This window comes from Rana temporaria, chromosome 4 (genome assembly GCF_905171775.1).
Source record: "Rana temporaria chromosome 4, aRanTem1.1, whole genome shotgun sequence".
NCBI classification, from domain to species: Eukaryota; Metazoa; Chordata; class Amphibia; order Anura; family Ranidae; genus Rana; species Rana temporaria.
Window position 1 is genome coordinate 206,911,401 of NC_053492.1, and position 14,604 is coordinate 206,926,004.

At 47.6% G+C, this 14,604-nt stretch overlaps 1 protein-coding gene across 1 annotated transcript; it reads right to left on the reverse strand.

Moving 5' to 3' along the window:
* Positions 1 to 1,966: 1,966 nt before the first annotated feature.
* On the reverse strand, positions 1,967 to 8,261 carry LOC120935693 (protein kinase C theta type-like). Its single transcript, XM_040347746.1, has 6 exons — positions 7,644 to 8,261; positions 7,050 to 7,303; positions 5,449 to 5,650; positions 4,532 to 4,720; positions 3,589 to 3,717; positions 1,967 to 2,083 (listed from the first exon to the last, which is right to left on the reverse strand). The coding sequence occupies exons 1-6, from the start codon at positions 8,259 to 8,261 to the stop codon at positions 1,967 to 1,969; spliced, it is 1,509 nt and encodes a 502-aa protein (XP_040203680.1).
* Between the last annotated feature and the right edge of the window lie 6,343 nt (positions 8,262 to 14,604).

Here is a 14,604-nt window from a genome sequence, read left to right on the forward strand (position 1 = left end):
CTTTCTGGCTGGCACCCTGGTGTGGGTGGGCTTTCTGGCTGGCACCCTGGTGTGGGTGGGCTTTCTGGTTGGCACCCTGGTGTGGGTGGCTTTCTGGCTGGCACCCTGGTGTGGGTGGCTGGCACCCTAATGTGGGTGGCTTTCTGGCTGGCACCCTGATGTGGGTGGGCTTTCTGGCTGGAACCCTGGTGTGGGTGGCTGGCACCCTAATGTAGGTGGCTTTGTGGCTGGCACCCTGATGTGGGTGGCTTTCTGGCTGGCACCCTGATGTGGGTGGGCTTTCTGGCTGGCACCCTGATGTGGGTGGCTTTCTGGCTGGAACCCAGATGTGGGTGGGCTTTCTGGCTGGCACCCTGGTGTGGGTGGGCTTTCTGGCTGGCACCCTGGTGTGGGTGGGCTTTCTGGCTGGCACCCTGGTGTGGGTGGCTTTCTGGCTGGCACCCTGGTGTGGGTGGCTGGCACCCTAATTTGGATGGCTTTCTGGCTGGCACCCTGATGTGGGTGACTTTCTGGCTGGCACCCTGAAGTGGGTGGGCTTTCTGGCCGGCACCCTGGTGTGGGTGGCTGGCACCCTAATGTGGGTGGCTTTCTAGCTGGCACCCTGATGTGGGTGGCTTTCTGGCTGGCACCCTGATGTGGGTGGGCTTTCTGGCTGGCACCCTGATGTGGGTGGGCTTTCTGGCTGGCACCCTGGTGTGGGTGGCTTTCTGGCTGGCACCCTGGTGTGGGTGGGCTTTCTGGCTGGCACCCTGGTGTGGGTGGGCTTTCTGGCTGGCACCCTAATGTGGGTGGCTTTCTGGCTGGCACCCTAATGTGGGTGGGCTTTCTGGCTGGCACCCTGGTGTGGGTGACTGGCACCCTAATGTGGGTGGCTTTCTTGCTGGCACCCTGATGTGGGTGGCTTTCTGGCTGGCACCCTGATGTGGGTGGGCTTTCTGGCTGGCACCCTGATGTGGGTGGGCTTTCTTGCTGGCACCCTGCTGTGGGTGGGCTTTCTGGCTGACACCCTGGTGTGGGTGGCTTTCTGGCTGGCACCCTGGTGTGGGTGGGCTTTCTGGCTGGCACCCTGGTGTGGGTGGGCTTTCTGGCTGGCACCCTGGTGTGGGTGGCTGGCACCCTAATGTGGGTGGCTTTCTGGATGGCACCCTGATGTGGGTGGCTTTCTGGCTGGCACCCTGATGTGGGTGGGCTTTCTGGCTGGCACCCTGGTGTGGGTGGCTGGCACCCTAATGTGGGTGGCTTTCTGGCTGGCACCCTGATGTGGGTGGCTTTCTGGCTGGCACCCTGGTGTGGGTGACTGGCACCCTAATGTGGGTGGCTTTCTGGCTGGCACCCTGATGTGGGTGGCTTTCTGGCTGGCACCCTGATGTGGGTGGGCTTTCTGGCTGGCACCATGCTGTGGGTGGGTATGCTGGCTGGCACCCTGATGTGGGTGGACTTTCTGGCTGGCACCCTGGTGTGGGTGGCTTTATGGCTGGCACCCTGGTGTGGGTGGCTTTATGGCTGGCACCCTGGTGTGGGTGGGCTTTCTGGCTGGCACCCTGGTGTGGATGGGCTTTCTGGCTGGCACCCTGGTGTGGGTGGCTGGCACCCTGATGTGGGTGGCTTTCTGGATGGCACCCTGATGTGGGTGGCTTTCTGGCTGGCACCCTGATGTGGATGGACTTCCTTGCTGGCACCCTGATGTGAGTGGGCTTGTTGGCTGGCACCCTGCTATGGGTGGCTTGCTGGAACCCTGTTGTAGGTGGCTTGCTGGCTGGCACCCTGCTGGCAGGCACTGTCAACTAAACACTAAACCCTAAACACTACACACACTGCACACATTACACACACTACACACACTGCACACACTGCACACATTACACACATTACACACAACACACACCATACACCATACACAACACACACTATGCACACTACATGTTGACAGGCATGACAGTACAGGTTGACAGCATGACAGGCCTCCTCACAGCCTGTCGATGTTTAGGAATCCAGGAATGTGTATTTTTCTTCCTGGAATTTCCAATGCCTTTACATCGATCGCTGATGGAGGAAGTCGACAGGTTGTTTCCAAGTCCAAGGGCTGCAAAATGAAAAAACAAATATGAGATTCTGCATTCATAGATCTCTGACCTGAGTAAATATCAGGATATTGCTTAAAGTCTAATTCCAGAAACACGTATAAATTACCATTGCAGTATTTGTGTGTGTGTGTGTGTGTGTGGGGGGGGGGGGGATTGGTGTAATAATTTATTCCTTGCTGTGGACATCTATGTAACCGGTCCCTCACAGACCCTCTCCAAAGCTTTCCCAACCACGGTCACATGCTTACCCTCACATACAATGTAGGACTGATAGGCCTGTATTGTACATGGTGATGCAGAGAGGTTAGGGTGAGGTTCCTCTTTCTCTGCCCCTAGAGTTTACAAGCATAAAACATTAGCGTGCAGGGTGGGGTGGGGGTGGTGGTTGCCTACTTTTTTTTTTAATTGGGCTTTAACATTGACCAACTTCTTTAATACGACCTAGAGCCTTCTTCCTCTTTCCATGCAGTGGAGGAGCAGATAGGATACAAATCTAGAAGCAAACTACATGTCTGGTCCCATGCTCTCCACCACACCATGATGGTCGAAGCCAAATGTCCTAGACAGCCCAGAGATTGTATTATAAACCATTGCACCTTTTCACTTCAACTGTCACTCCCAGCTGTGCACCAATGGGGCGTATTTACTAAAACAGGAGAGTGCAAAACCTGGTGCAGCTCTGCATGGTAACCAATCAGCTGATATTTTTTTTGTCAAAGCTTTATTGAACAAGCAAAAAGTTAGACGCTCATTGGCTACCATACACAGCTGCATCAGATTTTTCACTCTCCAGTTTTAGTGAATCATCCCCATTGTGTCTGATGCATAGAAAGTTTCATTCTTATTTACTTCTCCCGTAGAAACTGAAATACAGTGGAAACTCGGATTGCGAGTAATGCGGTTAACGAGCGTTTCGTAATACAAGCACTATATTTTTAAAAATTGTAACTCGGTTTGCAAATGTTGTCTCGCAAAACGAGCACGATTCAGGCCAAATCGGTGTGCAGTACCGCGTTTGGCCTGAGGTGGGGAGCGCCGGAGCCGAGAGGAGCCAAAGAGCGATGATCGCCGCTGTTTGGAAATGCACAGAAAGGCCCGAGGACAGCTCGGCAAATCTCGGGAATGGAGTCTTTGCGAGGTCAACCGAGGTGTCATCGGGCCTTTTCTGGCCGTTTCCGAGGCTCTCCGGCACCCCCCCACCTCTGGCCGCATGTGATATTGCATGCCATTGAAGTCAATGCGGAACAAATTATTTGTTTCCATTGATTTCAATGGGGAAACTTGCTTTGATATGCGAGTACTTTGGATTACGAGCATTCTCCTGAAATGGATTATGCTTGTAATCCGAGGTTCCACTGTTTTGACTGATTAGTCTGTGAGGTTTTTCTGCAGGCTGGGATATGTCTGTACCCCCTACATTAGCTGTAATGACACAGCAATGCTCCTTACAGTGTGTAACAATCTTCTTTTTGAATCCTCATCCTATAAAGATTTGTGTACTTACCTGGGCTACTGAGAAAGGTGGCCATCCTTTCCCTTGTTCCAGCGACTTCCAATTGATGAGCCTCATGAATAAATGCCGTCTTATGTCTCTGCCGACTCCAAGCCTCTTGTCTGGACATTTGCATAGAAGCTATAAAAGAGAAATTAAGAGTTATTTTGCATTCATTTTGCACTTTTTATAAAAGAAAAAAAAACTTTGACTACATGGCGTCTCCTCCTGGGCGGTCCTTTCACCCATTGGACGATCATAGCATGTGAAGACACATATAGCCAAGTACAGGTGCTGGATGTCTGCTGACATGGATGGAATTCATATTATATTCCAGCACAACAAATGAGTACACTTTATGATGTGCCGCCATTAGATCGCTTCTAACTCCCTGAGCTCTTTAGATTGGCGGGGACACTTAAAGTAGAATTACAGCCACAAGAAAGGGGAGGAGATTGGATTTTTTTAAAGATCTTTTTTTCTTCTCATTAACATAATTTATCAGCACAGGGCGATAAAAGCAGTTTGATGAATGGAGTTGGAAAGGGTTAGAACCTCTCTGTTGTGTGTCCCTCCTTGGTGGGATTTCCGTGTCCCCAGGACAGGATATGAAACAAAATGTCCACAACAGGGACACAGACAAGATTAAAATGATGGCAGGTGATCTAATCCTCCCCACTATGTTCAAAACAATAGTAAATGGGGAGGAGTTCTGCTTTAATAATCTCATAAAGTGATTGACCCCATGTGGCATCTTCTGAGCCCTCAGCTCCAGGATGAAATATTCCCATTGGATCTTCACCATGGGATGAAGAAGCCAAACTACTTAACAGTCCGCCTGACAACCAGACTTGGCAACCCCCCCCCCACACACATTATACCCCATAAAGCAGCAGCAGTAGGCCTAGAAACCTTCCCTGTGCCTCTTCAGAATTAGAAAACGTCTTGTACTTACTCCATCTATGAAGTTCTTCAGGTGTTGATCCATGTCCGGGGGGTAAACAGGATTTTCATAACTCACAGCCTTCCTGTATATCTGGGTGGTACGGGTACAGAATGGCATGGTGCCTGTAGCCATGATGAATATGACAACTCCCATGGAAAACCAGTCGGGTTCAAACTGGTAGAAGTCGCCGTTTATAACCTGCCAATCAGAGAAGAGAAATCAGTTACTTAGTTCCTACAAACTTACCATCCCTTTATAGGGGAAACAATCATATATATTTATTGAACATGTACTCTAAGGGAGGCATTTACAAAGCAGCAGTATGTCCTTACTGTGGCAATAGCGCTACATTCATAAAAAAAAAGATTTATAAAGCACAGCGGTGGAATTGGGACTTTGAGTGCTATTACAGGGAATGGGTGTAAACCTAAAAAAACTTAAGCGAGAGCCTAGTCATGTTATGCCAAGTATACAGAACTTCATAGGATACCACAGGCTCTACACAGTGGCATGCATTTAATGAATGGGCTGTAATTCTGCAGAGTGTAACAGAGAGCAGGTAGTGATATCTGCTCTCCAGTAGAAATCATTGGAACATTAACCTTGATGTAGCTTTTTACATTTTTATATGTTTACTATTTCATATGTCCATTATTATAGAGATTGTAGCTAGGCTCGCTTTAAGCAAGAGAAATAGCAAAGAACAACCACTGTGCCCAACAGCTAAACCAGGAGGTAGAGCCGGCCTATGCAATGGCTGCCCCCCCCCCCCCAATGGACATATATTAATAAAAAGATTACCAATCAGGTGATTTACATTGCAGTGTTCTGTATACAGTCTAAAATGTTCATATTACAAGTATCAGAGGGATAGTGATATACTGAATAGATGAGTCCTAGTGATGGGTAAAAAGAGCGTGACTTACTTCTGGTGCCATGTATCCAATTGTTCCGGCTACTCCTGTCACCGTCGTATCGCCATACAGATCCATTACTGCTAATCCATAGTCTGCAATGCGGACATGACCTTTGTTGTCCAGTAGGATGTTGCCTCCTTTGATGTCCCTATGAACGATGCCACGCTCGTGGAGGAACTCCAATCCACAGGATATTTCCGCCGCAATGAATCTATAAAAGAGACAAAATATTGATTGTGAAGGAAATACATTTTACAGTCATTAGATTTAAGTAGAAACATTATCCATGGATACGGGGAGGGGGTACCTGGCTCTATCCCATTACCGGTCCCACCTTTGTGGTTATTTAGGTGACCGTATGGTCGGAGTTCTGGGTATGGCACCTGCTCACCATTTCTGGTTTTACCAGATCCCAGGTTCTGGAGTCTCCTAGGAGAACCCATTGGTAGGATCCAGGCTATAAACATGTTTGTCACAGTAATAGGCATGTGACCGGTACTATAAGACCCCCAAGTCTCTCCTCTGCCCTTAAAAGCATCCACAACACAGAGATCTGTGTTTTTGAATGATTTTGATTTCTTAATGTCAGGTCACAATGTCATCACATCCAGGTTACCATAGCCGATCAAGGCTTTGTTCAGTTGACCAGCCAGTAGACGTGGCGGCTGGTCGTCTGGGTCTCCCGGTAGGATGCAAGAGCCTGAGAAAGCTGTGGAAGGTGCCAGGAGTGGAGGAAGTCTCCTCCTGCTGCATATAAAACAAATCCAGCGGTTAGTTAGACGCCACCTCTAAAAATCAGTGCCAGGGTGATGAGGTAACGGTACATCATTGGTCCAGAAGTGTTAACCCCTTCATGCTGGTGGTATGCATATATGTGCCCTCTAGGTGAGTTGGTCTTATCGCTGAGAGGCCTCATATACCAGAATGTAAACAGAGCTGTCCTGGCTCAAGGGGATCTATTTTACTAATTTTCTTGATATTACCAAATTCCATACACATTTCTTAGCACCACAAAATGATACTTGGTTCTGTATTGTCTAAAAGGGGTGGTCCTGGGAGGTGGGTATGGGATGGAACCACGGGACGGTGCTCAGGGGTGGGTAGGGACAAGGAATAGGGGTGACTCAGAAAGGGAGAGTTCCTGCACCTATTGTCTGAGAAAAAAAGCCCTGGTATGAACTGTCTACTTTAAACCCCAACCCTACTATGATAATATAGAGTATCTAAGCTTGGGAGAGGCGTGGTGTCCCCTGCTGTGTATTGTGTCCCTCATATATTTATGGGGGACGGAGTGGGCCCACTAACAGGCCAGGTTTGCAAGATAACTGAAACACATCACAGGTGATATCATTTGCTGCTCAGTGATTGCATTATTCTAGTCTGCATCTCCCCAAGGTAATACATAAAACCTGGCCTGTTAGTGGACCCTGCAGGGCAGGGTTGATGACCACTGCTCTAACGTATCTACGTCAGATCTGGGTGGACTTATGTAGCTCTAAGCATTCTAATGGAGTCCAATGTAATTCTAAACTCCTAAAGCCTGGATTGTAAAAGGACATTTCTCTAAAGATTGCTTTCTATTGTATTCTCATTGTGGCGATGAGACTTACCTTATGACAGAAATCGGAAGAGGCGAATAGTTTACGGTGAAATCAAACAGATCCCCCCCAGAGACGTATTCCATAGCGAAACAGGCAGACTGGCGGGTCTGAAAAGTCATGTAAAGCTGGGTGAGGAATGGGCACCCTTCCGCCTTCTGCATGACCTTCAGCTCTGTTTCAATGGCGTCACGTTGATCTGAAGTCTTCACGACGGACTTGATGGCCACGATCTTCTTGGTTGCACTATGAGTTGCCAGAAAGACCTGAATGAGAGAAAAGAGAAAAATCATTTGTGTTATTATAGGAAAGAACTTTCTTCATTATTGGGAAAGGATGGAACTAGCATTGGGGGAGGAGTCACAAGTAGTTATTGATGAAGGCTGCGAGGCTCCATGACGTCTTCTGATATCTAGGACAGGGAGAGCTTTCTTCATTTTGTGTTCCCGGCTCCTCCCCTCCATGAGGCACAGTGACATCATTAAGTCTACCAGTAGCTGAATCCGTTTTTCGGGTGGCTGCTACACATTGGCTAGTTACTGGGGAGGGATTTGTTTTGTGGGTGGAGCTACTAATCTAGTTCTAGGTGGAAAAATAAGAACTTACTTGTCCGAATCCACCTTCTCCGAGCAGACGGTGCAGTATGAAGGTTGATTGGCTGTCACAGCGTGGAGGTCTTGCTTGTAACTGGACACGTTGTATGTCACGGCTCGGGGGAGTCACAAGAGGTGGGACCTCTACTGCTGCATTCCTCATAGGCTTCCTAGATGGAGCGGCATTCCTCATGATGTTTCTCATCGCTGCAACACGTTTCATGGTGTTACTAGCGTCACAGCTCGGAGGAGTCACAAGAGCAGGGACTTGTGCTGCGGCATTTTTCATTGGCTCTCTAGATGGTAAGGCATTCCTCGTGATGTTTCTCATCGCTGCAACACGTTTCATGGTGTTACTAGTGTCACAGCTCGGAGGAGTCACAAGAGCAGGGACTTGTGCTGCGGCATTTTTCATGGGCTTTCTAGATGGTAAGGCATTTTTCATGATGTTTCTAATGGCTGTAACACGTTTCATGCTGTTTCTAGTGTCACAGCTAGGGGGAGTCACAAGAGGTGGGTCTCCCACTGCCACATTTTTCATGGGCTTTCTAGCTGGTACAGCATTCCTCATGATGTTTCTAATCGCTGCAACATTCATGGTCTTCTTAGTGTCAGAGCTTTTAGGAATCATCCTTTTATCTCCTTTCACTGGTTAAAAACGCAGAGAAAATCACAGAAAAAAGGTCAGAAGAAGAAATCTCAGGAGATCAGAAAAACACGTCTTCACTCAAGAGAAGTCAGGACTCTTCTGTGCTCCCCTCCGGTCAGGCTGCTATTTATTGCGGCACTGTCCAATCACGTCGCAGTGTCACATGACTCCTCCCCTTATTATGTGATGTCACAATAGGTAAACTAGTCCAGCTGTTTCAACTGTAAATTTCAAATTTTCTCTATTCTGCGGGGGAGGGGAGGGGAGATGACTGTTGAGATTTCAATTTCTGAAATAAACCAGTTTATTCCGGTTTTACTTCCCATTGATAAATGTCACATTCAGAAACACAATCCCATCCATGAAATGTGCAGTCCTCAGATTGGCAAATTTCACAAAGATAACACACCAGGATAAGGATCCTTTTTTTCTTCTTTTACCATTTCAGCTCCGGACGGTTTTAACCCTTTCATGACCAGAACATTTTTGCTATTTAGCTTCAATTGGCTATTGTATCATTATGCAACACTGTATACAAATGACATTTGCAGTTTTCCCCACAAATAGAGCTTTATTTTGTGGTATTTGATCTCCACTGGGATCTTTTATTTTGTTATTATTATTTTTTTTAATAATAATAATATTTTTTATTTTCAGTTATAAAACATATCACCAAAAAATATTTTAAAAAAATAAAATTTCTACATAAATTTAGGCCAAAATGTATTCTGCTTCATGTCTTTGATAAACAAAAAAAAAAGTTTATATTAATTGGTTTCTTTGTTATAGCGTCTTCAATCTTTTTGGTAAAAAAAATATATAAAAATGAATGAAAAAACACTGAAAATTTAAAAAAGGAATATTATTTATTTTCAGTTATAAAACATATCTAATAAAAGAAAAAAGAAAGAAAAAAGGCGCAATGCTCTGCAGCCCTGGGAGAAAGGTGCGATGCTCTACAGGTAGGGTATGGTGCTCTGCAATGAAAGGCGCGATGCTCTGGAGAGAAAGGCGCTATGCGCCTCAGTGAAAGGCACAATGCTCTGTAGCAAAAGGTGTGATGCTCTGCAGCCCTGGGAGAAAGGTGCAATGCTCTGCAGAAAAGGCACGATGCTCTATAGGGAAAAGTGTGATGCTCTGCAGCGAGAAGGCGCAATGCTCTGCAGCCCTGGGAGACATGTGCGATGCTCTGCAGAATTACATTTACACTTTGGTAATTGCACAACTTGCAACCATTGGAGCTTGACGCAATTTACCGTAACCGCAGTACTTGTCACAATTGTTTGATAGTGCCGCTGTCAACCATCAGAACTTGGCACAATTTCGGAAATTGGCGCAATTTGCCTTCATAGCGAAACGTGACGCACTCAGGTAATAGTTTGTTTAAAAAAATCAATTTTTTTCTTTCTTTTTAAGGCCCCTTTCACACTGGGGCGTTATTCCAGCGTTATTACAGCGTTATTCCAGCGAAGCCTCATCTGCAATCCCAATGTGCTGGTAAAGCACCGCTAATGCCGCGTACACACGGTCGTTTTTTGTAATGAAATAAAACAACATTTTTAAAAACGTCATTTAAAATTACTGTGTGTGGGGAAAACATCGTTTTATGTCTTCTGAAAAACGACAAAAAAAAATTCGAGCATGCTTCAATTTTTTATGTTGTTTTTAAAAACGTCGTTTTTTTGTGTCATAAAAAATCACCGTGTGTAGCTAAAACAACGTTTTTAAACCCGCGCATGCTCAGAAGCAAGTTATGAAGCAAGCTTGAATGGAACAGAGTGCCGTCGTACGTGCTGAACGTAACCGCTCTTTGCTAGAGCATTTTGAAAAAACTATGGTGTGTAGGCAACGTTGTTTTTTAAAATGAAGTTTGAAAAACGTCGTTTTTTTTTCATGAGAAAAAATTACGTTTTTTTTTCATCACAAAAAAACGACCGTGTGTACGCGGCATAAGACCCTAAGGTTTTAGGGCATTTTTGCAGCGCCTCAGTGTGTTGGTCCGCTTGTCTTCAGCAAACTGTTTGCAGGATTTCTTGTGCATCATCTTTAGAAGAAGCTTCCTTAAGGCTTCCAGTAAGGCGTTTTTACAGCGCTTTTCAATTCATTTCAATGGAGAGGGGCGTTTGGAGTGTTTTTTTCAGCGCCCAAAACCTGCTCCAAAGATGCTGCTTGCAGGACTCAGTGTGAAAGGGTCCATTGAGATGCACGGAGAGCGTTTTATGAGCGTTTTAAGAGCGCTATTTTTAACACTAAAACGCTGTAAAAACGCTTTAGTGTGAAAGGGGTCTAAATGTAATTTTTCCCTTTTTTTTTAAAGACATAAAAATGCTTTTTAAGTGTAAATGTATTTATGCGACTGACACAATCGGGGCAAAAAAGGCGCAATGCTCTGCAGCCCTGGGAGAAAGGCGTAATGCTCTGCAGGCAAGGTAACGAAAGGTGCGATGCTCTGCAGCCCTGGGAGAAAGGCGCAATGCTCTGCAGCCCTGGGAGAAAGGCGTGATGCTCTTCAGTGAAAAAGCGTGATGCTCTGCTGCCCTTGTATAAAGGTGCGATGTTCTTCAATGAAAGGCGTGATGCTCTTCAGCGAAAGGTGTGATGCTCTGTAGCGAAAAGGTGTGATGCTCTGCAGCCCTGGGAGAAAGGCACAATGCTCTGCAGAGAAAAGGCACGGTGCTCTGCAGCTCTGCAGAGAAAGGCACAATGTTCTGCAGATAAGGCACGATGCTCTGCAGCGAAAGGCGCAATGCTCTGCAGGTAAGGTCTGATGCTCTGCAAGAAAAGGCACGATGCTCTGCAGCAAAAGGTGCAATGCTCTATAGCGAAAGGTGTGATGGAGAAAGGTGTGATGTTCTACAGGGCAAGGCACGATACTTTGCAGCAAAAGGCGCAATGCTCTACATCCCCGGGAGAAAGGTGCGATGCTTTTCAGCGAAAAGGCGCGATACTCTGAAATTTTTGCGTAACTTTTAGTGAAATTGTAAATAAGGGCAAAAAAGGCGCAATTCTCTGCAGAGCTGGGAGAAAGGCACGATGCTCTGCAGGTAAGGTATAATGCTCTGCAACGAAAGGTGCAATGCTCTGCAGTGAAAGGCATGATGCTCTGTAGCGAAAGGTGTGGCGCTCTGCAGACGTAGGAAAAAGGCGTGATGCTCTCCAGGTAAGGTATGATGCTCTGCAATGAAAGGCACGATGCTCTGCAGAAAAATGCACAATGCTCTGTAGAGAAAGGTGTGATGCTCTGCAGCCTTGGGAGAAAGGCACGATGCTCTGCAGCGAAAAGCACGATGCTCCGTAGCGAAAGGTGTGATGCTCTGCAGCCGTGGAAGAAAGGCGCGATGCTCTGCAGGTAAGGTATGATGCTCTACAACGAAAGGCGCGATGCTCTGCAGCAAAAAGCACAATGCTCTGTAGCGAAAGGTGTGATGCTCTGCAGCCTTGGGAGAAAGGCGCGATGCTCTCCAGGTAAGGTATGATGCTCTGCAACGAAAGGCGCGATGCTCTGCAGAAAAAAGCACAATGCTCTGTAGCGAAAGGTGTGATGCTCTGCAGCCTTGGGAGAAAGGCACGATGCTTTGCAGCGAAAGGCACAATGCTCCATGGCGAAAGGTGTGATGCTCTGCAGGTAAGGTATGATGTTCTGCAATGAAAGGCGCGATGCTCTGCAGAAAAAAGCACAATGCGTGAAAGGTGTGATGCTCTGCAGCCCTGGGAGAAAGGCGTGATGCTCTGCAGATAAGGCATGATGCCCTGCAGATAAGGCACGATGCTCTGCAGCTCTGGGAGAAAAGTGCGCTGTTCAGCAATCCTGGGAGAAAGGCGCGATGCTCTGCATGTAAGGCAAGATGCTCTGCAGCGAAAGGTGTTATGCTCTGCAAGTAAGGTACGATGCTCTGCAGGAAAGGCGCAATGCTCTGCAGCGAAAGGCGCAATGCTCTGCAGCCTTGGGAGAAAGGTGCTATGCTCTGCAGAAAAGGCACGATGGTCTGCAGCCCTGGGAGAAAGGTGTGATGCTCTGCAGGGAAAGGCGCAATGCTCTGCAGCCTTGGGAGAAAGGTTCTATGCTCTGCAGAAATGGCACGATGGTCTGCAGCCCTGGGAGAAAGGTGTGATGCTCTGCAGTGAAGAGACGCGATTCTCTGCAGTGAAAGGCGCGATGCTCCGCAGACCCCCACAACCACAGCCAATGGTTGTGGGGAAGAGACCCTTGTCCCCATCAACATGGGGTCAAGGTGCTTTAGGGCGGAGGAGGGGCTTATCATAATTTGGAAGCCCCTATAACAAGGGGGCCCCCCCCCCATGTGACTGAGTATGGGGTACATTGTATATTCTCGCTCCTCCCCAATAGGGCCACAAACTGCAATAAAAAAGGGAGAGACTCTAACCCTTCCCTGCGCTATCTGAAGCTGATTCTAAACACGCTGGAATCGGGTTTATCAATCAATTCTTATTTGTTGGAAAGTAATATTTCCACGCTGCTCTTTCCTGGCTTGTGCTGATTACTTGAAGTGGAGCTAAACCTTACTATTCATTAAAGCCGAGGAAGCCGCCATCTTGGTTTCTGGTGGATCTGCAGCTGCCATGGTGCTGACACATTTCATGTCTTGACAGTTTGGCACAAGCAACTGTGACACCCACCATTCCTGGAATGTCTTGACTGTGTCTTGTTTAGGGAACAGTTAAATCAATGGAATTGCTTCCACTTTAATTGGAGACGCCCCTCACTAGTGGCACGAGAGACCCCACTTGGGGCCGTTACTCAGCCTTGTTTGCTTCCCTTTAGACCCCTTTCACACGGGGGCATTTTTCAGGTGCTTTTGGGCTAAAAATAGCGTCTGAAAACCGCTGCATTGCCATGAAATGAGATTTGCCATGGAATGAGATGGTCCGCCTCCATCTCATCCTATTGGCTCACTCATGTCACGTGACAAAACATCAGTCACAGCTAGGCTATCATAGGGAGAGGATCTCCTCTCCCTGTGATAGCCCGATAGCACTGTCAGCAGCGAGCCTCCCGCTCCCCGATTAAGTACACCCCGCGCCCGCTCTACTCCCCGTCCCCCGCACCCCGCACTCTACTCCCCGTCCCCCGTTAAGGCTCAGGGAACGGGGCGAGTCTACGCTATTAGCGTAGACCTAGCGTTGGCTACGTTAGTAGCGTAAACCTCATGCGCAGGTTTACGCTACTAACGTAGCCTATGCTAGGTCTACTGGGCTGGTGTTGTAAATACTGCGCATGCGCAGGTTTACGCTACTAACGTATCCAACGCTAGGTCTACGCTAATAGCGTAGACTCGCCCCGTTCCCTGAGCCTTAACGGGGGACGGGGAGTAGAGTGCGGGGTGCGAGGGACGGGGAGTAGAGCGGGCGCGGGGTGTACTTAATCGGGGAGCGGGAGGCACGCTGCTGACAGTGCTATCAGGCTATCACAGGGAGAGGAGATCCTCTCCCTATGATAGCCTAGCTGTGACTGATGTTTTGTCACGTGACATGAGTGAGCCAATAGGATGAGATGGAGGCGCACCATCTCATTCCATGGCAAATCTCATTTCATGGCAATGCACCGCCTCCCCTGCAGTCTCAGTGTGAGAGCCCGAGGGCCCCCACACTGAGGCAATGCGCTGGCAGGACGTTAAAAAAACAAAAAAAAAACTCCTGTAAGCAGCATCTTTGGCGTGGTAAAGGAGTGCTGAAGGAGCGGTGAAGGAGTGGTGTATACACGGCGCTTCCACCGCCCCTGCCCATTGAAATGAATGGGCAGCGCGGCCAAACTGCCGAAAAAGCGTTGTGTGTACTAAGTTACAAGGAGTTGGGGAATAGGGGCTATACTAAGTTACAAGGAGTTGGGGAATATGGGCTATACTAAGTTACAAGGAGTTGGGGAATAGGGGCTATACTAAGTTACAAAGAGTTGGGGAATAGTGGGCTATACTAAGTTACAAGGAGTTGGGGAATAGGGGCTATACTAAGTTACAAGGAGTTGGGGAATAGGGGCTCTACTAAGTTACAAGGAGTTGGGGAATAGGGGCTATACTAAGTTACAAGGAGTTGGGGAATAGGGGCTATACTAAGTTACAAGGAGTTGGGGAATAGGGGCTATACTAAGTTACAAGGAGTTGGGGAATAGGGGCTATACTAAGTTACAAGGAGTTGGGGAATAGGGGCTATACTAAGTTACAAGGAGTTGGGGAATAGGGGCTATACTAAGTTACAAGGAGTTGGGGAATAGGGGCTATACTAAGTTACAAGGAGTTGGGGAATAGGGGCTATACTAAATTACAAGGAGTTGGGGAATAGGGGCTATACTAAGTTACAAGGAGTTGGG

Excerpts from the sequence above, each read along its gene's own strand:
- LOC120935693 (XM_040347746.1), bottom strand. The coding sequence starts at position 8,261 with ATGATTCCTAAAAGCTCTGACACTAAGAAGACCATGAATGTTGCAGCG. Across the intron at positions 7,304-7,643 it reads GAGAAGGTGGATTCGGACAA|GTCTTTCTGGCAACTCATAG; the intron begins GTAAGTTCTTAT and ends TCTCTCATTCAG. Across the intron at positions 5,651-7,049 it reads CTTCCGATTTCTGTCATAAG|ATTCATTGCGGCGGAAATAT; the intron begins GTAAGTCTCATC and ends TCTCTTTTATAG.